The 24,708-nt window shown below is 42.4% G+C and overlaps 3 protein-coding genes across 10 annotated transcripts; 2 read left to right on the top strand and 1 right to left on the bottom strand.

Moving 5' to 3' along the window:
• The first annotated feature begins 678 nt into the window (after positions 1-678).
• On the top strand, positions 679-6,251 carry ccdc22 (coiled-coil domain containing 22). 2 transcript variants are annotated; one of them, XM_053850234.1, is made up of 16 exons: positions 679-1,050; positions 1,280-1,457; positions 1,595-1,727; positions 1,808-1,911; positions 2,161-2,245; positions 2,350-2,519; positions 2,617-2,832; positions 2,899-3,075; positions 3,251-3,370; positions 3,439-3,555; positions 3,631-3,732; positions 3,904-4,011; positions 4,084-4,179; positions 4,901-4,960; positions 5,042-5,116; positions 5,459-6,249. In XM_053850234.1, the coding sequence occupies exons 1-16, from the start codon at positions 1,001-1,003 to the stop codon at positions 5,570-5,572; spliced, it is 1,905 nt and encodes a 634-aa protein (XP_053706209.1). In that variant the 5' UTR covers positions 679-1,000; the 3' UTR covers positions 5,573-6,249. The 2 variants fall into 2 exon arrangements, with proteins under 2 accessions (XP_053706209.1, XP_053706208.1); XM_053850233.1 differs by having other exon boundaries at positions 2,617-3,075; positions 5,459-6,251.
• On the bottom strand, positions 6,192-16,092 carry slc38a5b (solute carrier family 38 member 5b). The gene is made up of 16 exons (XM_053850242.1): positions 15,728-16,092; positions 12,353-12,449; positions 12,213-12,282; positions 12,036-12,151; positions 10,987-11,060; positions 10,797-10,889; positions 10,648-10,729; positions 10,256-10,338; positions 8,797-8,855; positions 8,521-8,637; positions 8,207-8,286; positions 8,034-8,134; positions 7,839-7,963; positions 7,105-7,249; positions 6,818-6,921; positions 6,192-6,753 (listed from the first exon to the last, which is right to left on the bottom strand). The coding sequence occupies exons 2-16, from the start codon at positions 12,406-12,408 to the stop codon at positions 6,649-6,651; spliced, it is 1,410 nt and encodes a 469-aa protein (XP_053706217.1). The 5' UTR covers positions 12,409-12,449; positions 15,728-16,092; the 3' UTR covers positions 6,192-6,648.
• On the top strand, positions 9,386-24,484 carry LOC128750077 (solute carrier family 2, facilitated glucose transporter member 1-like). Of its 7 annotated transcripts, XM_053850238.1 has the most exons (14): positions 9,404-9,448; positions 9,518-9,597; positions 10,248-10,313; positions 10,609-11,078; positions 11,161-11,228; positions 18,173-18,265; positions 19,868-20,028; positions 20,090-20,330; positions 21,502-21,664; positions 21,881-22,068; positions 22,358-22,462; positions 22,546-22,647; positions 22,758-22,961; positions 23,056-24,484. In XM_053850238.1, the coding sequence occupies exons 5-14, from the start codon at positions 11,223-11,225 to the stop codon at positions 23,260-23,262; spliced, it is 1,470 nt and encodes a 489-aa protein (XP_053706213.1). In that variant the 5' UTR covers positions 9,404-9,448; positions 9,518-9,597; positions 10,248-10,313; positions 10,609-11,078; positions 11,161-11,222; the 3' UTR covers positions 23,263-24,484. The 7 variants fall into 7 exon arrangements, with proteins under 7 accessions (XP_053706215.1, XP_053706213.1, XP_053706214.1 ...); XM_053850240.1 differs by lacking the exon at positions 9,518-9,597 and having other exon boundaries at positions 9,386-9,448; XM_053850239.1 differs by lacking the exon at positions 9,404-9,448 and having other exon boundaries at positions 9,453-9,597; positions 10,609-10,690.
• Positions 24,485-24,708: the final 224 nt, after the last annotated feature.

Here is a 24,708-nt window from a genome sequence, read left to right as displayed (position 1 = left end):
TATGTACTTTAAAAAAGTCATAGAAAATAAAAAGTTATCTACATGTACTATACACAGATATGTTTGATGCAATGTATTACTGGCATGTGTGTGTTATTGCCCTTTATTTTTAAAACATAAAACAATATGTTTTAAATACAAAATATAGATTTATGTATTTAAAACATAAATACATAAATCTATGTTTTAAAAAAAATCTGGTCTTGATTTTTTCCTCTGGTAAGCGCTGAGAAATATATCGGTATTTTTTTTTTAGCAAACATAAAATGCAGTGTCTGTACTATTATTATTATTATTAGTTGTATTATTATTAGTATTATTAGTATTATTATAATCAGCAGCAGCAGGAGTGCTAGTCGAAGCAATGGGTTGAACTGTTGGGCACATCCGGGTCTCATACAACCCCAAAAAGTTAACAAGCAAAAAGTCAGTTAATAGGAAAAAAAATAAATAGAAGTATATAGATTAAAAAATATAGATATAAACAAGCAAATGAGGTCAAGCACTTTTGGCTGCAGGACTTGGCTGATAAGGCTCGTCAATCCATTTCCGGTCATGAGACATCCTCTCGCGGTGACCTCTGGGAGTTGTAGTTACACACAGCCATTTATTAGTGTGAGTGCAGCCTCAAATGGACTCATTTAACCACAATCCCTTGCGTGGCTGCCTTTTCCTCATTACTTCATCTTCACAGTGGACAAGTCTCACAGTTGTCTGACTTCTGCCGCTTGTTAACCGACCATCTTCCTTGTGCGAGGTGCATAAACGGATCATTCTGTCAGCGTCTGGACTGCAGCGGGAACAGAATGCATCTGGTCTGGACCTGCGAGGACCTGCAGCGTCTCTGAAGGACTGGTTCCAGGCTGACAGAAGATGGAAGCTGGTTCCTCAGCTGTGGATCGGAGCGCGCTTCTGACACTTATTCCCCAGTCCACTCGCCTGGCAGTTGCCGCTCTGCTCTAGCACCCAGAGGAGTTGACTCTGTCTCGTAACTTGAGCAATGGAAGAAGTTGACAACATTTTAATTCACGCCCTAAGGCAGGTCGGCACGTAAGTATTTGCAGACCCCTGCGTTTTCGCTTCTCTTTCTATTTTACTTTCGGTTAAGCTTGCCTATGACAGGTCAGTCACAAGTATCTCATGATGGAGCCACATGACAGGACTATTTAGTTCCACTTGCATACATACACTTGGGCTGATGGTTTTGCAAGTAGTGTGATCATGTGATCATTTTTCCATTCCAAAGAGTGTCTCCAACGTTTTGTTCATTCTCCAACAGTGAGGTGAGTGAAGATGTCACCAGTGTTAAAGAGTTCACCAGTGAGCTGATCGTGGAGGCAGTGGTGAGATGCGTGCGGGTGATCGACTCTGGACTGGGCAACGCTTTACCAACCTCCCTGCCGCCCGGCATGTCTGCCCGCTTCAGAGTGGGCATGAGCCTGGCACAGGCCTGCCAGGTAACCCTTCTCCCCTCATCTTGATTTGACTGAATCTTCATGTTATTGTTGTTCCATTTATTTATTGATTGATCTCATCCAAAGATTTGAGTTCTAGACGTCTTAGTGACTTGGTTTCCTTTGGTCCTCTGTTTCAGGATGTTGGTTATCGAGGTGAGATTGGCTATCAGACCTTTCTATACAGTAACGAACCAGAGATTCGCTCGCTGCTCATGTTCCTGGTGGAGAAGCTGCCCAGAGAAAGAGCTGAAGACTCAGACCAGCCTACGGGTAAGATGATCCTCTCCAGCCACACTCGCATAGGATGTTTCAGTCCTGCTCTTAATGGCCAACCTCCATTTTTTTTCTAGGTAAATCTGTCCTCCAGCGATCCATTGCAGCAGCTATCAAGTCCCAGCTGACTGTTCCGTGGCTGCCTCCAAATTGCCGCCTGCCCTTGCTGGCTGGAACGCATGTAAATAACTGTACAAGATCAGTCTGTCCTTCATGCTGAGTCAGAGTCAAAGCGAGCATCTTTCCAAAGTTTTAGAGTAGGTGAGGGGGGTGGTGCTGAGGTCCTCTTAAAAATACAGCAATTATTTTGTTATCAGCCTTACAGTCTTTAGTTGGAAGATTCTTTGGGTGTGTTCGAGCCTTTGGTCAGATCACTGGCTGTGAATGATTCATTGATCAGTTAATCATTTAGCGAACTTTTCTCCTTCAGGTTTTTGGCGCCGTAAACAGCTTCCACACTCAGCCGCTCAGTTTACCACACTGCGACAAAGACCCTGGGAAGAAAGCGCTGAAGGGTGAGGGATGAGAAAAAGAATTGCTCACCCCTGTTCGATTCTCACGACACCACACATATATTTTGTCTGTTTTGAACTGAAACCCCCTAAATGTGTTTGCTCAGAACAAATCGACTACCAGCGGAACGTCCTCCTCCCGGTGACGGCCCAGTCCTGCCATCCTCCCACTGTGGTGGCTTCCATTTTGGAGGAGCACGCTGCTGAGCTGAGTGCTGCTCATGAGTGGGACAACGAGTGGAACACTCAGGGGCTCCTCTCTCGACTCACACCGCAGGTAGGATTCATGACATTTCTTCGAGTTCCTGCTCTGCGTCAACAAAATGAATATTGAATGATCAGCAGGTAAGAATGTCTCCCATTTTTTTTAACAGGACTACAGAGCCAGAAAGCGGACTCGACTGCGGAAGCGCATCCAAGAACAGTTGCGGTCAGCAGCTCTCCCTTCATCTGAAAATGCTTCTGCTGGTCTTCGCTCCAACACCGACCTCGCTGAGCTACTGCAGACCTTTAGAAGTTCCACAACTCCTGATCACATTCTGGCCAAGGGCTCCCACTTTACCCACACACAGAAGTTCACCTTCACCCAGGTGATGCGGAAGCACTCAGGAGTAGGTGCAGTTTGGTGGTCTCACTTACTATGTTTGTGTGTTCAGGAGACAGCAGCGGTGCCAACCCCGATCCCTATCCCAACTGGACGTCAGTCAGAGACTGAGATCCAGCTCCGCCAGCAGGAGGAGCTGTCTCTCCTACAGCAGCAATTCCAGAAGCTTTGCTCTGAGTTGGATCAGCTGACTGCAGATATGAAGCACATGAATGTTACTCATTCGCAGGTCACACACACACACACACACACACTCTCCAAATTTTCACTCTGAGTGTTGTTGTTTAGTGTAGTGTTGGTGTCTGGTGCTAGTGCATGCAAATGTATTTGTTATATAAGATTGTGATTGTTCAGTATGATGAAGCTGAAGGTGTCTTGGATGATGATTTTTTTTTTTCCTGCAGGTGTTGGATGAGTTGACACAGACACAGCTGGCCAATACTGATCAGGAAGAAAAGATTCAGGTGAAGAAGAAAACCATCGACCTTCTGCCTGACGCCGACGACAACGTCGCAAAGCTTCAGGTACGAAAGCGTTACCGAGCGCGGTCGGCGAGGCGACTGGAGGTTCAACACGTTCTGGTCCCTGTCAGGCTGTGGTGGAGGCCAGCAGCAAGAGGGTGGTCCACCTGGCTTCACAGTGGGAGAAACACAGAGCTCCACTCATCGAGGAGCACCGCAGGCTTAAGGAGATCTGCAGCAGTCAGGATGTAAGTGGAGCGCAAATGGGTCACCATCTCGTCCTTTACATTACGTCATTCAACCTGCCTATTCATTTCTTTCAGCTGGAATCTTCGAGAAAACTGTCTGAAATGAAGTCCTTGCATGAAAAGATCCGAGTGGCAACAGAGGAGGCCAAGAAGAAAGAAGAAATGCACAAACAACTGGTAGGAAGATTTCAGCCCCATTATTACAACCATTTTAATCTTTTGTTTTGCATTGTTCACTTGTGGACTTGATTAAGTTGTAAATTTGGCAGCTCAAGGATCCTTATTATCAAGTCTGTTGTCATGGTGATAGTTGCATGTGACTTCATTGCTGTGTTCTCATCGATAAAGGTGTCAGAGTTGGAGAGCCTTCCTCAGGATGCCTCACGGTCGGCGTACACGGAGAGAATCCTGGAGATTGTGAGCAACATCAAGAAGCAGAAGGAGGAAATTATCAAGGTGACTTGAAATCATGACTCGGTACTGCTCATTTTTGGGAACTACTGACCTGTAAGTCCTTGCTGGTGGCAGGTTTTGTCTGATACCAAGGAGCTGCAGAAGGAGATCAACAACCTGACAGGAAAACTGGACCGGACCTTTGCTGTGACAGATGAGCTTATCTTCAAGGTAGTGCAGACATGTGCTCGAATCCTGGGTTAATATTTTTTCCTTCCTCTCATCCATGCTCCATGTTTTTCATGTATTTGAAATGAAAGATGAATGACAAGGTAGCAATATCCAAATTGTGCGATTTGAGTGAATGAAAAATGAAGGGTACCGTAATTTCTGGACTGTAAGCCACTACTTTGACTTAGTACTGCAGCTGATAGACCGGTGCAACTTATGTATGAACAACATCTATTTTCCTTCTTAAATTTAGTGGGTGTGGCTAATATATTCTATAGTCCGGAAATTGTGGTAATTTAAAAAATAGAAAGAGAAGTAATGGAAACATCATGTGTCAATATTAAGATGTTAACTCTGAAGAAGAAATGAAAAGAAGCATACAGTGGTGTGAAATACTGTTCATCTTCCATGATTTTTATTTTTTGTCACACTTAAATCACTTTTTCTCACAGGGCCATGTAGGATTTTTTTTCTCCTTAAAAATGAAAACCTTCATTTAAAGACTGTATTTTCTGTTCAGTCGTTATTTTGATTTAGATTTAAAGTTACATTATTATAAACATCTAATTTTGACAAACATGCAAAGAAATGAGCAGGAATCAAGAAGGGTGCATTTTTTTAAATAAAATAATATAAAATAATGAAGAGCAATTGGGAGAAACAATATGATGAAAAAATGCTTGCGTTATCATCTTGATTTATTATTTTTTTCTGACTCAAGGATGCTAAAAAAGACGAGTCTGTGCGCAAATCCTACAAGTACCTGGCTGCCCTTCATGAGGTGAGACCTTGTCTCCTCCACTGAACCCACAGTTGTCAGTGTCTTGCATTCAATACCTAAAACATGTCGCCATGCTTTCAGAACTGCAATCAGTTGATACAAACCATCGAGGACACCGGAACGATCCTCAGAGAGATCCGAGATCTGGAGGAGCAGGTAGGACTCATAAGTCAAGGAGTTTATAAAGATCAGTTACGTGAGAAACTCCAGTTGAGGATTGTTTGATCATCATTTGTTTGCAGTAAGAAACAGTGGAATACGGGGAGTAGCAGTGTTAATCCAGTGAAATACAAGTGCATCAGAGGCTTAGACAGTAGTTTGATTATTGAATATTTGAAAGACGCCTGTCAGGTATTTGCTGAGCACAGACTGCTGAAGCGAAGGTGAACAGCGAGGTGGAAATGACTGTGGGCGCCAGAGAGAAATGGCATTCTTGGTTTTAATGGGAGAGGCTCTGGTCTGTGTCTCTGCTGACCTTTCACTTTTGCTCATCGACAGATCGAGGCAGAAGCTGGAAACAAAACAGTTGCTAACCTTGAAAGGATCCTGGAGGACTACAAGGCCATCCGGCTGGAGAACTCTTCCCTCGCTGCTAAAGTGCGAGAGGGGTGATGCTTCCGTCCTGTCCTTTCTGACCCCTGAAACTCTTGATCTCAGTCGCTTCTCTTCTGAAGACAGTTTTTTATCCACAAATGACATTTTGACAGACAGTTTGCGACACCTGGTTGAAAGAGATACTGTGACACATGCGCTTCCTGTTGGTGGTCAGATATTTTACTCATGAAGACCAGAAAAAAATCAAATGTAAAGGACCATTCCCATATTTTCTGCCTTTTATTTGAACTTCTTGTTTGCGGGGAGGAATGTAGTTTGATGGCTAACAATGTGAGGCAGGTACCAGCTTCAATAAAGATGCCTTATCACTCTGAAGCTGCCGGATGCCAGTGAATTCTTCGACTTCATTTGGGATTTCCCATCAGCCTCCTCCACCTAAACCTATCTTGGTCATCCTTGTTACACCTCTTCATGACCTCATTTACCACCTCATTGACTTGCGCTAACCCTCTCACTCACTGCTTCCATTCTTGTCACTCCCATTGACAAACTTCCTCAATGCCACTTTTAATTCTCCACCCATAGATCTTCCCTCCCCACCCTGCCTGCACTCTCCTCTTCACCATCCTTTCAGATGATAGTTTTCACCTCAGCTGCCAATTCATCACCACACACATATGTTCAATGTATTTTATTCAAGTTGTGTTGTCCAGATTGAGCCATGAATAATTATTCCAAATTGCTCCTATTGACACTTATTCACGCAAAGATTTCGACTGATCACAACACGTCCCCGCTTCTGTCTTGCCTGTTGAGCACACAGATTATTGCATCACAATCCAAAACATGAACACTGACCGAAAATGTCTGCCTGACTTCCTCCACAATTACTGTTGTTCTATTTGCTCTGAGTAAAGAGACCCTCAAAGGTGGGGGCGCAGGATGAGAGTGTCCAGGCCACAGAGCGGAAGGTCCCCACTTGCTTTAGGGTGCCGGTGAGACGCATCCACCTGGGTGGGCTCTCTGGGTCCTTTTGATTTATAAATTAGTTCCCTCTGTGGTCCAATGACCCACCCGTGCCAGGAGAGGGGCACAGCTTGAGTGCCACTGCTACCAGGGGTGATGGAGGGATGTTAATGTCCACCGAGGCTGCGCTGCTCGCCACTTGTCCAGTCCATAATAATGAACGTCAGGCTCATAGACATGAAGATGAATCCCAGAGAAGTGAAGCATGCCGCCTGTGGAACAAGATATTGTCATTTTCTGTATGTTTTAACTCATGTCTTGGGGGGGAAAAATCACCTGTATTTTTGGTCGGGAGCTCATGGGCTCCTGCTGGATGGGAATGATGCGGATATAGAAAAGCCCTGGTAGGATGAAGATCAGACTGGGAGCTGTGGTGGCGCCTGAAAATCAATGTGTTTCATCAGAACAAAAACATCAGACTTGTTTGAATATATCTTTCAACTGGAGCTCATGACCTGCTTAAGGTTAGGAAAGTTCAGTTCATGCTGTAACCGAACAAAATGTTTGTGTGCCTTTTAACTCACATATGAAGTTGAAACAGTAATTCAGAGAAAGTTCCTTACCAATGATGCCAAAAATGTCCCTGATGTTGGGGACAAGGATGACCAGCAGGTTGACAGCAAAGAGGAGACACAAGGCGATGATGATGTGACGCAGCCAGTGGAAGGGTCTCTCAGGAAACAGAAGCTGCAGCAGGGCTCTGCGGATCTGAGGAACACATATCCAGCTTCAGAAATAAACAAGAGATTATTAGCTGACTTGAATTGCATTGGATCCGACTTCTTTCTCTTTGGGCTTCTCCCCTCAGGGGTGGCCACATCATCTTCCTCCATCTCACCCTGTCCTCTGCTTCCTCTTCTCTCAAACCTACAAACCTCATATCCTCCTTCACCACTTCCATCAATCTCCTCTTTGGCCTTCCTCTCAACCTTCTGCCTGGCAGTTCCAACCTCAACATCTTCATCTACCAATGTACTGGCTCTCTCTCCTCTGAACATGTCCAAACCATCTCCATCTAGCCTCTCTGACTTGGTCTCCTAAACACCTGACATGTGCTGTCCCTCTGATCTACTGCTTCCTGATCCTATCCATCCTGCTCACTCCCACAGAGAACCTCAGCATCTTCATCTCTGCTACCTCCAGCTCTGCCATCTGTCGTCTGCAAACATCATCATTGGATCCAACTACTGTAAAAAAAATAGAAAAGTAAAATACTGCATTTTCACCCACATAGCCATCATTTTCTGATTCCATCACCTATGTAAGTACCACTTTTACAATTCTCACTGGTACCTACAGGAAAGAGAACAACTGGCACAGTCAAGGTGACGGCCACCAACACGGCCAGACGAACACACAGGATCAGGATGTCCAGCGGGTCCACCTTGCTGTAGGTGTGGAGCAGCTCTGCCTCTGTGTTCTCTGCACGCACATGTGACATTATCAGAAGTGCAGCAACACACTTGAGCAGGTACATAAGGACTTTGTGTACCGTAGTAGGTAAGATATCCAAACACAGCGGTGAGGAAGTACATGACAAACATGCCCAGGATGGAAACATTCCCGATGTTCTGCATCCGCCTCTTGGTCGGACTGGAAGAGGTCTCATGTCACTGATGAATTTTCCCAGAATGAAATCATTCAGTGGGTGAGGTGTGTTCTTACTTGCTGAGCTCCGTGTAGATGGGAAGCACTTCAGGGTGGCACACGAAAGCGAAAGCCAAGATGGGGATGGTGTATGCTGTCTGCAGATTCCAGAAAGGAGAGTTCAATGACCTTGAAAGTGACAATGCAACCTCATGTAATGACACTAAACCAAAACTTTAAACATTAAAATTATGTTTAAGACTTTGTTCTTCATGTATATTTATTACAATTTCTTATGAGATTTTCATTCAACTTTATTCAAAACAAGCAAAACATATGCTACTTAAAGAGTGGCAGTTTGGTGTTATATCTGGTGGAGTTGTGTCTGTCACCTCTTGGTTTATGGTGAATAGTTTGGCTGTGCAAGAGTCCTCTGAGAGAGTTGTAGTCATGGATGAATTGTAAAAGACTTCCAGGGGGCAGGCGATGTTGAACTTCTTGTAGATGACCTGGTGAGGCATGAGGAGTATAATTTGGTGACTGGCTGCATCTGTTGCTATTTGCAGTTTGGTTGAGGTTTGTGAATTTGTTCTGAAACTCAATTTTTTTACTCACAATAAGTTCACACCACACGTCAATTTATAATACAGGTGAAAGCATGGACTCACCGCAGACAAGAAGAAGACCATGCAGGTGAGGGAAAAGCCACTGGTGTACCCAAGGTATCCTGAAGATCAGAGGTCAGAGAGAGAGTACAAATGAAAATAGCATCTACCCAATATTCTTACCATGGATTTTTGAAAAACTGTTATTGCAATATCTATGTCTAATAAAATATTTGTGTAGGTCACAACCTACAGTCGGTGGGTTTTTTTTGTTTGTTTTTTTTAATAAGATGATTCTGCAAAATAGTAGCAAATGACATGCTTAACGCTGCAAATCAAGTCGAATTGCCTCAAAGCAAATTTGAAAAATAAGGCTGACTATAAACACGTCGTCATGTGACTTAAGATGCGTTCTATAATTTCTGGAATTCCGAATGACTGACCTGCATATTTAAAGCTAGTAAACCATGTGCAACTTCGACAAAGTAAAAAAATCTATCTACAAAGTAGTACGTTTCCTTACCTACAGTGTAATGGACTGTCGGTATGGAAGGCCAGTTAAACATATATTTCTATCCAGCCTGTCAAATAAGTTCCGACATCGATGTATGAAGATGAACGCACCAGCAGCAGAACAGTTACATTTCTATGACAGCAGGTGGCGCTGTGAGTCTGAATATGTAATTCAGCAGATTCCCTCACGAGGATGGCAAAGGTTAGTTTCTAACATATTTTCTGTTTGCAATGTGTTGTATTTATGATGGAAATTGTTCCTGTGTTTTAGGGCGAAAGTTAACTACTTGTTATTGACGTTGGAAACGTCTATAACCAGCATTCCTATTATGACCAGTGGTGACGTAATCGGTACGTTTGGTTAGCTTGTTAGCTCAATACCTTAAACACGGACCTACGCGTTTCCATGTATCTTTCAGTAGCGGTCAGGCGCTGGGCACCGTGGAAGCAAGTTGGTTTTAGTGGTGTTCCGTAGTTTAATCTGGATTTACGGACGTTTTGAACGTTAATGTAATTTACTTGTTTGCTCCGCTTTCCCGCCAAAAATAATTAAATCCAACCTAGCATGAGAAAGACCTTATTCTAAAGAATATATGTCTATATACAAAGGATTTACATCCACAAGTCAATCTGCAAGTTCCGTTTATGTGCACAAATCTATGTATTTTACATAAAATATAAATAATTTAAAAATGTTCATGGTAAAATAGTTGCCTATTTTGACAATAAAAATATAATATGTAAGAAAATACAGTAATGATTTACTGTTGTGGAAAAACCACACTGTGATTATATAGCAGTTTATAAATGATGAAAAGGCATGGAATTCGATAGAATACATTCAGGGTAGTAATAGTTGATGAATGAGTCATATGTGGAAGTTCATGGGTCTCGTATTTCTTATTTTGGACATGTATTACTTTGGCTTTGAAGGTTTAGACTGAATATTGGATTTTGTTCTTGAATAAGTTTGTAAGGTTGTTTTGTTGATTTTTTTTTAGATACCTACCAAGGTGTTTCATCATGGCCAGTGGCAGGATGATGCATATAGTGACGATGATGATGAGGTAGTTTCCATTCATGTACCACTCACTAGATAAAAAACAAACACACCATGATATTTTTGCTATTCCATGCAAGTAATACTTGCATACGGTTAAGTGATTGGTTGAAATTTATGTTGTGCATCATAAAGAATTTGTAATTCTCAATTTCATTGGAATTACTATGATTATATTCATGATACCTGATATTGCAGTTAATTCCCTATTATATTTTCAACACCGTGTATTTTTATATGTGTACTTCAAACAATTGAACTGGTCTAACACCAGATTGACAACATTGACAATGTCTCCATAGGATGGGCATCTTTCTCATGTGTGCTGTTGCCGGACTCACTTGGAGCTGGAGGTCTGACCCAAGAAAGCTTGAATGACCAGAGGTAATTCTGATTTGACGATGAACAGGTAGCTTGACATGGCTGCGCAGGTTGAAAACAGAGGATTATATCTCTACTGCTCTCAAAGTGAAGTGAAACTTCATTTTACCTCCAATGTTGTGCAGGGTGATGGTCACAGCAGCCAGGATCTTCCCTGGATGACCAAAAGCTCTCATTCCCAGCTGTTCATACGCTCGAATGCCTAGCGAAAGCAACAGGAGTTTGATTCTTGCTAATATATATATATAGATGTGTGTGTGTGTGTGTGTGTGTGCGTTTGTTTTGTTCATCTAACTCACCCACGACTCCTGCACTGCTCAGCAGCAGGTGGACAGAATAACAGGACAGACAAGCGATGATGGTAAGGAGGATCCTGGAGGAAAAAGTGACAGTAAGGGTTAAGAAAGTAAAACTTTATCATGTAATATTTAGGTGATTCACAAAAATACAGTTAATTTTTTTTTTTGTTAAAGGCAACACTGTGGAGAAGTAGCGCGATCGCTCATCGCTCAAATTCTCATACTGATCATCAGTCATGCAGGTACTGTGAGTCAGTTGCACCCATTTTCCTTCAACAAGTACTTGGAATAAACCTATGTATTTCTGATTGTTATTCCGGACAGAATGTACTGTTTATTACAGGAAAGAGATGAAAATAGATTGTAGTTATAAATACTTTGAGTAGGGTTCCCAAAATGGCTTAACGTTTGTTTTCCTATTTTTAAAGGGAGAACTGTAGCGGGGTGTATATCTGACTTCATATTTTTTCTCTCTTCAAAATAAAGTCTAATGTCAAGGACTTATTTTGGTCCATGTTATTCTAGGTGGACACTGCCTTGATTCAATGCACTTGTTGCTGTCTTATGCAAAGTGTAGAGTAAATTAAACAGAAGTTTAAAATAGGTAGCAGGTCACCGGTCAGTCGTGAGGCACTGACTGCTATCCAAACAGAATACTCTACAACTCACCTCTGGGCGGTTTTGGCAGGAAATCGAAAACATGTTTACCATTTAGAAAAGTCCAAGATTGACGTAAACATTCCCATAGAAGATTGTGCGGACGTATGAACCCATAAATGTCTCAGTTGAACAATTAAAGTTATACTTACTCCCACCCATCTTTCAGGCTTGATAAGACTTTAATAACATGGTGTATTTTGAGAAAACCACAACATTCTGGAAAAGGTTCAGAAAGCCCTGCTGGCATTTAACATTCCAGTCAGTTGCTGGATGACCACCTCAAATTTCTGTTGCAGTTGTGTGTGACTAAATGTTACGTAATCTGTCTGCAACTTCTTTCGTGGAATATTGTGCATGTGTGTGTGCTCATGCAGGTCCCTGGCACTCACAGGAAAAACACAATGCCTGTGTTTGACATGGCGTAGGACAATCCCAGAATTCCACTGCCCATGATGGCGTTGCTCAGGTTAAAGACAGACATCCCGAAGGAGGTTTTACCTTCAAACTGAGATGAACACAGTTAAGACAAGTGAAGCTGCAGTGGGATCTGTGTGTCTGTGACTCACGTCGGTGAACTGGGGGCTCTTTGAGTAGTTGCTCTTTTGAGGCAGGAACTTCTCTTCCAGCGGTGAAACTCTAGATCATTAGAAAATGTTACTTAGTCTACTTAACATAGGACCCAATGAGCGCAGCTCATCGAACCTACCCTCCCTCCAGAGAAGCATCGTGGTGGTGACCGTTGGGCATCTTATTCAGTTCCATGATGGCTCACAGAAAGGGAAAAAATGGTAGATAGATGAAGCCTGCCCAAAAATGACATAGAAGTGAATGAAGCTATATTTTCATATTTATATTTGCTTGTAACACGCTGTGCAAATTTGGTTCGCTTTTAGAATTTCAGGAGGAAAGGTTCTTTTTAGTTCCCTTTGCTGCCTCAGGTCTTGATACTGCAGTCCATTTTTAGGGTTTTGTGTGGGGGTAGAAGTCTGCAGCAAAAGTCTGCAAAAGTATAGATGGATCTGTGAAGTCTGGCTCTGTCACGGGACTCAAATCTATGGCTGAAGCTATTTGTGAAGAGGTGGGATCAGTCAGAAACAAAGTAGCTCGCAGATAGTTGGGTTTTACTCAATGATAGCATATTTGTGGTAGCTGTTGATGTCTGAATATCTTTCTTTTAATTCCAGAAGATTGACCTTGCATTTTGTCAGGTTGCCCCTGAGCATTGTCAGTAAGTAAATCTTTGGTGTGACGTTTTCTTGTGTGTAGAAAGAAAGATGCTGAAGCCTGCATGAGGGTAACCAATTTATGATAGTTGTACTTTTTCAACTAGGCTTATACCAGCCAAACAACAAGAAGTGGGCATGTGGTCATTAAATGGACACAGATTTGTTGGTCCACTCATCATGCAGACCTTGGATCTGGGTTCTTTTATTTGCTTGACAAACAGATACCTAGATCACGTTTTAGGATGTTTGAGGTAGCCGCACCAAAATTACAGATGGTTGGTGAAGAGCCAGGTTCTAGTCACATTGATCTTTTTGCATAATCAGAACAGCTACAACTGTTTCATCAGTTTCAAAGTACATAGTGGGCCCAGAGAGCCCCGGACACCTTGGTCATTTGTTGCCTTTGGCCTGGCACAGTCGTCTATGAAACACAAACACAAGCTAGGTCACATTCAATGACGTTTAGTTGTCATTTACAAGTGTGCATCATCTGTGATATAGATCCACATATATTTATTGTTTGGTACGGTTGTTTATATCTGAATTGCACTAGAGTACATGGTTGTGAGCTATTTAAAACAAACACCTTTTTTTCAGTAGTGTCATAGTTTTAACCAGCATTCTTGCACAAGCCTAAGATGGACTGAATAGATGTATGTATGTAAGTTTGTACTTGTTTTTTTTGTCTACCTGAGTTACCCTCTACCCTTTGGGAAGCTGATGTTGTCCCCTCAGGAGCGCCTCATAGGCATCACACAGAGTGATAAGACTACTCAAACATGGCTGTACCCAACCATTGACACTCACGTGGACTCTGTTGGTAAATAGTGTCCTAGACGCCCACAAACTACTAAAGGTCGTCCACTCAAGTATTTCATCTCCAATGGTGTTTATTTTACTGGTGTTTTGGTGTGCTCATTTATTGGTTATGGGTGTTGATTTAGTCTTAGCTGGTGTTCATGTCTCTTATTTGATGGCTTAGTTATTATAGGAATATTTATCTCTTGCTGTTGTGTTTAGTCAGTCAAATATCAGGGCGTTCATTCCTTCGTATCGCTTAGTGTTCAATTTAGTTGTTTTAGTTCATCTATGAATGAAAGTTGTTGAAAAATGTAATTTATTTCTTCTTTTCCCATTTTGGGAATAGCATATGGGCTAAAACTGCATAATGATAAATAGTAATTAAAATGCATTGACGTCACCAACTGTCCACCAATCTGACATTTGCCAAAATTTGCCAATGATTTTGGCAACAACAGTTGCCATAAACATTCGATTGCCACGTGCTGTCCCACCTAGGGTCACTGAGAACTCAATGTTGACCTTCAGAGAACACATAGAACCTGCCAGCATCATAGTCAATATTATGTTTTTAAATGAAAAAAAGATGGGTAGCCGTGATGTGCTGGTCTGTTATGTTTACTTGTAAAAACAACAGGTCAATCATTTTTACACAACCACAACATGGGAGTAAGACTGAGGCTGATGTTATGTGGAAGTGGAAAGAAGTGTTAGAGTAGGTGTGGTGGATTCTCAAGGTTCCTTGAACGCCCCTCTGTGTGTTGTGGTTGTGTTGTCGCGTGGTAGAAAGAACTGCAGTGGACAACAAACCTACGACACTTGTGTCACCTTCTACTCCACAACCCAAGTGTAGCATCAGTTGTAGGCATAATGTATCCACTCAGAATCATCAAAGATGCTAATTATTTTGTTGTTGTTTTTTTTGCCACTCAGTGAGCAAATTTTGTTCTGGTTCTTGATGGTAAGTCAGAATTAATTCCTGTACTTGATGACTGTCCCATGTGTCTGTGACGGTGGCCTTAAAATTACATTGTACAAACTCTTTACATTGGTGAAAAGAAAGTACAAATATGATTATTCCATATAAAGATATTATATTTCATGAAAAATATTCATTAGAGTAACATGTTTGGCATGAGATTGCTGTGCTGTCAAAACATGCTCATCAAGACATTGGCCAGCAATTAACCGATACATACAACTTATTCATTGTATTATCAAGTGCAACAATGTGATGCCAGTGTTCAAATGTGACCTTCATGTCTATGATTTTTTATAGATCACAAGATCAGCTTATGACACGGTCACAGTTTTATATTTCAATAACTTCATTAGATTGTTGGATCTTTGGTCTGTGTCACATGCTGTATTTGCAAAATTATTTCACTGTACAAGAGATTATTGTTAACTGAAGCTACAACATTTGTTAAATAGTTTAACCATTGAAATATGCAGCTCTGGACCAGCGCCTATAGAAAGCCCTCTGCTTAATACGTCTCGGTCGTATTTCACAGAGGTATTCATCGTCACAATAGTGAGCATGTGTAACATGAACATGCATAGATGCATAGCTTTGCCATCATATGTTGGTGTGCTTGTCACCTCCCCCGTTCACATGCATGTGCTATAAACATCTTTGTATTGAGGAGTAAGTATATGAAGTGCCCTGTTGTTTACATCGCCTTTGATTTACAAACCATCTCCACAAAGTAAATTTCTCACTTAAAAAGATGTCCTAGCCACAGAGATGCCATGTCTGAGTTAATTTGAATCTCTTACAACAAAACACTAAGTGATATTTTCTATGTATATAACTCACATTTATTTCTTTTTTTTATTGGCTGCAACTTCTCAACCAATCACATCTGGAATTCAACTTCCACAGATCGCATTAAATGCTCAGCCCTAATGTGTCTGCTTCCCCCGACGCTAAACCAGCACACATGCAGACACATGCTTGATTGTCACATTCTGTACTCAGATAGTGGAACCACGTGGCAGGACGTTAAATTCCTGCAGGAGCTCAAATTGTGCAGAAAGAAGTGAGGACTTACTTGCAGAGGCAAAAACAGGGGGTCAGAAAGGTGAAGGCCAGGAGTCAGAGCAGGAGCTTAGAGAGCCTGCAAAGTCACTGGACTGGCTCTGAAGAAAGGACCTGGGCCAGGGGCGGCTGGGTGCAGAGAGCAGGGGAGCGACTAAGAGGAGGGACGCTTGCTAGAACTGTTGGTTTCAGGTTTCTCCTGATGTCACATCCACCACAACTCTTCCTCCTTCCCCAAAAAAATTGGAAAAGAAAACAAAGAGTGCCTCTCTGTCAGTGCTCTAGTGATGGATTGCTCTGCGGATTTGACTGTGTCCTGTCTGTATACCCACCAGCACAACTGAAACTTTGTTCTCATAGTTTAACCCCTCCCTGTTCTGGTGTCTGCTCGAAATATAAGGTGTTCAGCACACAGTTGCATAAGTGCCCCCAGTGCTGTTGGTCAAACTGGTCCAAGCAAGCTGTGCACCCGATCAATGTGGCAACCTTCCACAAGAAGGTAAATATGTAAACCAAAGAGCCCCCAAAGTGTATGAGGCACCAAGTCCAGGTCGTTCACGGAAACAGATGTTCAGTTTCTCACAGCTATTTCAGTGCTTTTTGTTGTACATAGTCCACTGCCAGAGTCCATGTGTGGGTCTGCTGGTTCCTGGAGGTGGAGCTGCACATGAGGAGCTATGCGTCGGACCACAGGGAGCAACTCTAGACACTCGACACCAGGGCCTCCATTTATCAACCATGTGTGCCTGTGCATGTGCCTTGGCTTCTTAAGATCCTTTTGACGCTAGGTGTGGAATTTATGAAGTTTCACGGACATGGGAGAGCGACCAGACTGTCCAGATCCACCCAAAGTACAATTCTCCATGACCACCATAAAATGATCATATCTATACCAGTTATGTATCGTAGGTTGTACATAGAGCAGTGTTGAGTGATTTATCATCTTAGATGTGCTGGGGTCAGTCATGCCAGACGTGCAGTGGCATGAACAGCAATTAAACCCACAGAGGTAAACAATGGGGCAGATGGGGAGTGTCTACGGTATATTCTGAGACAATGGCCTGAACTACACCACACTGCCGCCTGGGGATCAAGGCAATCTGGAGAACTCTGGACCGTGATAATTCTGGACCATCCAAAGTTCCCTGTGAAACAATGTAAAAAAAAAACGAACTGGAGTCAGTGTAAGAAGCTTGTTGCGCGGCTCTTCACTGGTCACTATTGTCCTCAAGCTCCCTTGTTAGTACACTTAACTAAACTCATTTTCTGCAGTCATAGCAGTTCAACTGAATTTCAACATACATCTTTTTATTTTTTATATTCTGCCGACAGATACATTTCTCGTTACATCTTCAGCAGATAACCAAAAGAACTAATATCTGATGGCTGAATTATCTTATGTGGATTCTTTTGGTTTAGATGACCCTTAATCTATTTAATGTAATGTTGGCAAATGTGTTGTCAACCAGGAGAACAGAGAACTCCTCATTGATGCTGTGGAGCATGAACAACTCATATGGACGCTCCTGTCTCCACGTCCTCCGCGAGCAGAGCAACGATGGCCGGCCCGGCCCAGGAGATCTTACAGATCCACTTACTGCTGATGTCATTAAGCTGCTTAGTGCAGCAGGTGAATGGAAGCGGGATCTCACCCTTGTTTACATTCATCTTGAACTAAATGATACCGCTAACGGAATCATGACCGTGTGTTTTGGGAAAGAGTAGATTATACTGACCCGCCGGATTACCAAGGATTGGGGTTTTTCTTCAAAGACTGACATAGACAGTGGGTCCAGACGGCCGACATGGAGTGTAGCGGAAAGGTACTGTTAGTGTGGATGATCATGGGCAAGACAAGGTGTATTTGTTGGTTTCTGCACAGAGAGAGAGCTGGGAGCTGTGCCCCGGCAAACACCCCTCAGTGCATTTGTATTTCAAATCCCTGCAATGGTAGAGAATTCAGTCTGTGTTATTTTTTTTACCTGATGGCTTTATTTACATTAATATTTGCATTAATCTACTACATTTTTCTGACCTGATGATTTTTAGAAGCATTGTTTGACATGACATGACAGTAAAATTATTTATGACAACAAATTTACATTTCAACGAACAATTATTATTATTATTATGATGATTATTATGATTATTATGGCACAATATGCTAAATGAACTTAAATCACAACATATATGTTGTAAAAATAATGTGGTCGTCTTCCCCTTCTGTCTGAGATTTGCCTCCATAACATTCCCTCCAAATCACATGAGCTGATGTACTGGTGTACATGAACTTCCTGATTACTCGCAATGACAACTCTAAAGCTGTTATAATGTTGTTTCAGGGGCCCTTATTACTGTGAACTGTGACTGTGTGGTTTTACAAACACGTAACCTAATCTTGTACTTCGTCCTTCAAGTTCATTTTTTGACTGCATTTGTGTTTTGATCCTCTCACCAGCTGACACCTCATCTAATGATGGCTGTGGGAACCGCAGTGATTGGCTCTCTACAATTTGGCTACAACACTGGGGTCATCAACGCCCCCCAGGCAGTGAGTATGCTCCTGGATGTAGGTGAAAAAGGTTAGACACTTGGTAGGAGGTCACTGCAGGCTGTAAGCAGAATGTGCCCACAGTTTTCAATGCTGAAATATTTCACGTCACCATGAGAGAGACACAGCGCAAGTACAAGTATTTTGGAGCCCATACTTCGCAAATAAACACGTGTCAATGCTAGACTGTAGTTCTTGTATAATAATAATAATTCCTCCACATAATTATTTTCTCCAACTTTTCTAAGCCAGTCCAGAGAAAAGATATCTTTCTGATAAAGGCAACAAATCCTACCCCAAGCTTGGTAAAGCTACAAAGCCTCAGATTTTTATTGTGTAATTCACTCTCATGATTAATGGCACCCTTTTTGAAAGTTATGGTCTTACGTCAAGTTAAGTTTTGGCTTTTATGGAATTCCATGCTGGGGGCGAATGTGCGGGCCTTCACAGCTGCTTTGTTCATGGTGCTCTCCCAGCTGGCCATTTCATGGGCACATCATTACGCGCTCCGTCTGTTTCTTTCTCACTGTCCTGGTGCATTTCGTTGTCTTATAAAGCTTTTTAGATTCCTCACATCTCAGGATGTCCTGAGAGTTTTTTGAACAGCAGTCTGGTGCCACTGACTGCTTAAATAAAAAAACAATAAGGATGAAACAAAACTTTTAAAACCCTGATGATTATGTTTTGCCTGAAGAGTGTCTCCTGAGAAATCTGTTTCATGAGTTTTGAGGAGCAGTCAATTAACATTCAGTGGAGACCTCAAGTATGCTGATAATGATTATTGTTTAACAACCCCCTCTACAGATGTACATGGCAACTGCAGCGAAAGAATCTACACTAATGTGCACTGTATGAAACGTCAAATAAGATGAATTTAACTCAGTGTGCTTGCATCGAGCTGTATCTGATGAACTGATGAAGTAGGGATCAGTCTTAGCGCCTTTTAGTTGTACGTTAAAATCATTCTCGACTGTGTACATGGCCTCCAGTGAAAGTAATCTTGATCTTTAGACGCCACTGCCCAGTCAATCACGATACTTAATACTGCTACCAAAACTGGACCTTAAGACCAAAGTTCGACTCCAGTGCCGCTCTCACTAGCCTGAGTCTAAGTCTTTAATCGTGTCTGACAGCAACCTGGTTGGCTCCAGCTCCAGGAGATAAGGAGGCAGCATGTAAAAGCCTTTGTGAGCTATGTGGTCACATGACCTTTGGAGTATTAAAAACAACAAATGGATTCAACAGCTGTCGCTTCATGACTCAAGGGTCACAGTGTGCTTAAAGGAAAGGCTTGAAGGGGAATGGTAGACACTGTTCAAATATCACAAAAAATGAACATTCAGAGACCAACTGCAAGGTTCTCCTCTGCTGTCTTGCACAATTGTGTGCCTCTCTCAGAGAACTGCTACCTATGAAAGCTTGTACTCACCTCATGTAGCCTGTAAAGATTAAACTCCTTGTATGCACCCACTTCTGAGAAACATAATGTGAACCTAGTGTGCAGGGCTGAATGAATTCTGCTATCACCCCAACATGCAATACTTCCCTTTGTCTAACAGTACTTGTATCCACCTGAACCAAGTACTTGTTTGTCTGACTCAGATCATTGAGCAATTCTACAATGAGACCTGGAACGGCAGGTTTTCGGAGCCAATCTCTCCGAGTGCACTCACCGCTCTATGGTCCCTTTCTGTTGCCATCTTCTCCGTGGGAGGCATGTTTGGCTCCTTCTCAGTTGGCCTCTTCGTCAACCGCTTCGGCAGGTAGGCCTTCACTTCGCAGTGCCCCAGTAGGGAGCTTCATGAACTGTGTTTCGTTCTACAGGAAAAATTCCATGCTGGGGGCGAATGTGCTGGCCTTCATAGCTGCTTTGTTCATGGGCCTCTCCCAGCTGGCCACATCATGGGAGATGCTCATCATCGGGCGCTTCATCATCGGTTTTTACTCTGGCCTGTCCACTGGCTTTGTCCCCATGTACGTGGAGGAAATCTCGCCCACATCTCTGCGAGGAGCTCTCGGAACACTTCACCAGCTTGGTGTAGTGGTCGGCATCCTGCTGGCACAGGTGAGGTCCTCGTACACTTCAGCACACAGAATGATATTAGTTAGTTATAATTCAGAACTGAATGAATCTACCTTGATGGAAAACCTTCACAAGTGTCATAGTTTCAGAGAAATGTGGAGATAGTTGAGATTTGTCGGCACATTCGGGTGAGAAAAGATCATCAGGCTGACACATCGTAAAGTCAAGAGAATTAGAATCCTTTTGTCACATGAACTTTACCTCGTGTGATTGTAATGATTCAGACAGGAGACTCGAAACCAACCGAACAACAGGATACTGCACATCCTGACAAATGGCTGAGGACATGCCTGGCTAAATATACTCCGATTGTAATCAGCTCACAGTCACGTCGGGAATCAAACTAGATTGCTGCAGGAACTTACATAATGAAGCAGGAGCTGAGCGAGGAGCACACTTCCAGAGGAAACTTTCGCTTGAGGAAGTGTGGCAGAAACAGAAATGTGATTCTGTGTGACTGGTAACAAAACGTGATGCAGTCGATCCAGTCAAGGTACTTCCGTCTATATTACCTTTTATTACCTTTAAATATTGTTTTCATGAACTTATGTTGAATGAAAATCTTTAATAATATTAGTATTTGTTATCTATTTTATTTATTTTTGTGGGAAAAGTTAGGTTTATAATTCCAACAATTGCTTCATACATTTATTTTGTCACTATTATAAAAAATGTTTGTGCATCTTGGCAGTTCAGTTCGAACAAGTATATAATGCTGGCCTCTTGGAGGTTTACTACTTTGTCACTGTTCATTAAAGAACGGTCTAGTAGATTAGAAGATGCAGACAATCCAAAATAAATCCCAACTTTGAGCTTCAGCTAAACATTTAGGGACATGTACTCATGATGACTTTGTTTACACGCTAAAACAGTCCTAATCTGATAACTGGATTAAGTGAATGAAGCCGCTATAACACCGCTCTGTCATTATGGTAACAAGATTAAGTCCATTGTCAAAGTCATGTCAACATTTGAAGGTACAAGAAGCTATCTTTCCGCAACGCCTTTCTGACATTATTGTTCTAAACTTCTCCACTACATTAAGTCTGACATATATATATGACATATATTAAGTATCACATATTGTGTGGAAGCATTTCAAGTATTGATGTCCGTTGCTTGACGCACGTCTGGTGTACGTGGTTGTGTGCAGATCTTTGGGATTGAATCCTTCTTGGGGAACAGTTCCCTGTGGCCTCTCCTGCTCAGTTTCACTTTGTTCCCGGCGATAGTGCAGTGTGTCCTGCTGCCCTTCTGCCCTGAGAGCCCTCGATATCTTCTCATCAACTGCAACGAGGAGAGCCTGGCCCATGGTGGTGAGACTTGGACACTTGGATTCTTGAGCCTGACTCAACACTGAAGCTGTTCAGCACTGCTTCAATATTAGCATCAATATTTGTAAAGCCATCCTATAATGTGCAGTGTAGGTTTCCTCTATGCAGTCACTGACGTCTCCACATCCCAACCCCTTATGCCTCTTATCATTGTCCACACAGGCAGAGGTTGAATGAGGACTTTCTTTTTGTTTTCAGTGTTAGTGAAGCTCCGAGGCTCTGATGATGTGAGCGAGGACATGCAGGAGATGAAGGAGGAGAGTCAGCAGATGATGAGGGAAACTAAAGTGACCATCCCAGAGCTGTTTCGCTCACCAGTCTACCGCCAGCCCATCTTTGTTGCCATCATGCTGCAGCTCTCGCAGCAGCTGTCTGGTATCAATGCCGTAAGTCACATGACTGCTTTCAATCACCATTCTACTCTTTCTTTTTTTTTTTTTTTTATGAGTGACATTTATGGTTACCACAGGAACTGGCAATTCTACTGTTACTCACCTGGGATTCTGCTAGTAATGCAATATGAGCGACTTATATTTCTTTTGCTGTAGTTTTAACTCACCTTACTGGTATGTAAATTGACTTATTTATACCCACCACTTTTGCTTATTGGCATCATTAATTGTCATATTATTATGATGAGCAATTTGCCTGATATTAGACTCCTTATCTCCTCAGGTCTTCTACTATTCCACCGGCATCTTCGAAAGAGCAGGCGTGGCTCAGCCGGTTTACGCAACCATTGGAGCTGGAGTTGTCAACACGGTTTTTACCGTTGTGTCTGTGAGTCACATTTTAAGTACACCTGCAATAAGTCCGTGGGAAATGAATATGATTGACAAAGAACCCCGTCTCTGTACGAGCAGCTGTTTATCGTGGAGCGAACAGGACGACGGCCCCTCCATCTCATCGGCCTGATGGGCATGGCAGTTTCTGCAGTGCTGCTCACAATAGCGATGGCACTATCAGTAAGTTTGTTAGCAGCTTGATAGCAGTAGTAGATGATAGAAAGAACGTGTCAAAACATGTACTTCACATGGCTGACAGAACAGAAGCATTTATCAGAAATACTTCTCAGGAGCAGCTGGTCTGGATGTCCTACATAAGCATCCTGGCTGTCTTCAGTTTTGTTGCCTTCTTTGAGATCGGTCCTGGTCCTATTCCTTGGTTCATTGTGGCCGAGCTCTTCAGCCAGGGACCGAGACCGGCCGCCATTGCTGTAGCAGGTTTCTGCAACTGGTCTGCAAACTTCTTGGTGGCCATGTGTTTTCAGTATGTGGAGGTGAGACCGTGCGGAGCACATCTATAGCCTTGTGGGTCCACCGTTATTTTAGATTTTAAATTGAAACTGATATGTAAACATCGTCTTTCCGCAGCAACTGTGTGGCCCTTACGTCTTCATTATCTTCACCGTGCTGCTGCTGGGATTCTTCGCCTTTACCTACTTCAAGGTGCCGGAGACGAAGGGTCGCACTTTCGATGAGATCGCCGAAGGTTTCCGTCAGGCGGCAGCTCAGGGTGGAGATAAATACTCAGCCCCGGAGGAGTTCAACACTCTTAGAGGGGACGATCCTGACCTCTAAGCTGTACCATCAGTGTGGATCTTTTTGGTGGGTGCAATGCTGTGTTTCTCAGGTGCTTTTTTTCTGAACATTTGGTACTACTTTGTTCAGATTCTCAGATCCTGGATGCACATTAAAAATGTCTGATATTCTAAAAAAAGAAGAGACCCAGATCACTATATAAAAGCACTGAATACTAGTGGGTGCCATTCCATGTGTGATCAACTGGGGGGCCGTTTGCTGGGTAAACCTCTTGGTTTTGGATTTTACAGATACCAAATGAGTTGGACAAGAAATTGAATTCATTATACAGATTTAGGGATCAGCTTTTGATCAACTTGCTTACCAAAACACGACAGTGATTCTTGCACTAAGTAATTTTACCTGCTCACAGAACTTGAAAGAAAATGGCACAGTCTTTAGGCTCATATTGTTTAGAAAGTTGAGTCAAACTCTAAAGGATGATTGCAGATGTTTTGAGAAGTGTGTGGCTATTTCATAGATCTGAGAAGGACCTATTTTATTTTATTTCCCTTTGTTTGTGAACATTTCCTGTGTATAGTTGACCACGGATAGAACGGATACTTGTTTATCACATGGTAAGTATTAAAACTACTGAGGGTCAATAACAGCAGGGATTCAGATCCAAGTTTTCCACTTTAGATCCAGGTTTTTACTTACTATATATATCTACAGTCACCTTGACTAGTTTTATCACAAGTTGTCTGTTTCAAGTTGTAGTTACCGGTTGTCTCCACTAGATGTCGACATTGTATAATAGGAAGGCGATAGGCAAGCGAACGGTGTGAAGCACCATAACTGGTCGCTAGTTTTTTTGGAAGCGAGATTGTGGGAATTCATCATCAAAAGAAACTTAAAAAAACGACTTCCATTTGAATCGTTAATTTTGACGTACTCATTCTTGAAAATGCGTTTACATACGAATACAATGGATGAAGATTAAAGGAAGAACAAAAATGACAGAGAGAAAGACTCGTTTTCTACCACTAAACAAGACACTGATCAAGTGTAGTGGAAGCTGCTGTTTTCTGGGCTCTCTCTGGGTTGCCCACCTATCATGAGTTTCTCCTTTGTGTGAAATGGACGTGTGTTTGACATTCAACTGGTTTGACCTGCATGTTCTGTCTCGCTGCCATCTTCATTAAACATTAAACAGTTCATGTAATTGTAATATCTACACTAATGCTTCATTGTACCAAATAAAACACATTTGGTTTTTGGATCAGTTAGTCAGTCTGTCTATGTATGTATCTTGTGGCATTTGGAAAATATTGAAGGGGTGAGGAAAAGCTAGACCAATCTGGAGGGTGACCTTAATCGCCGGACAGTGCCCATCAGAGTTCTGGTGGTTCTGTTTTTAAATAGAACCCATCCATCAACATGAAGGATGAACTTATGCTTTTCAAAATAAAGTGAGGCAACTCATTGTTTTAATGCTTGTTTACT

Source organism: Synchiropus splendidus, chromosome 18, assembly GCF_027744825.2.
Source record: "Synchiropus splendidus isolate RoL2022-P1 chromosome 18, RoL_Sspl_1.0, whole genome shotgun sequence".
In the NCBI taxonomy this organism is placed as follows: Eukaryota; Metazoa; Chordata; class Actinopteri; order Syngnathiformes; family Callionymidae; genus Synchiropus; species Synchiropus splendidus.
This window is presented reverse-complemented; position numbering and strand designations above follow the sequence as displayed.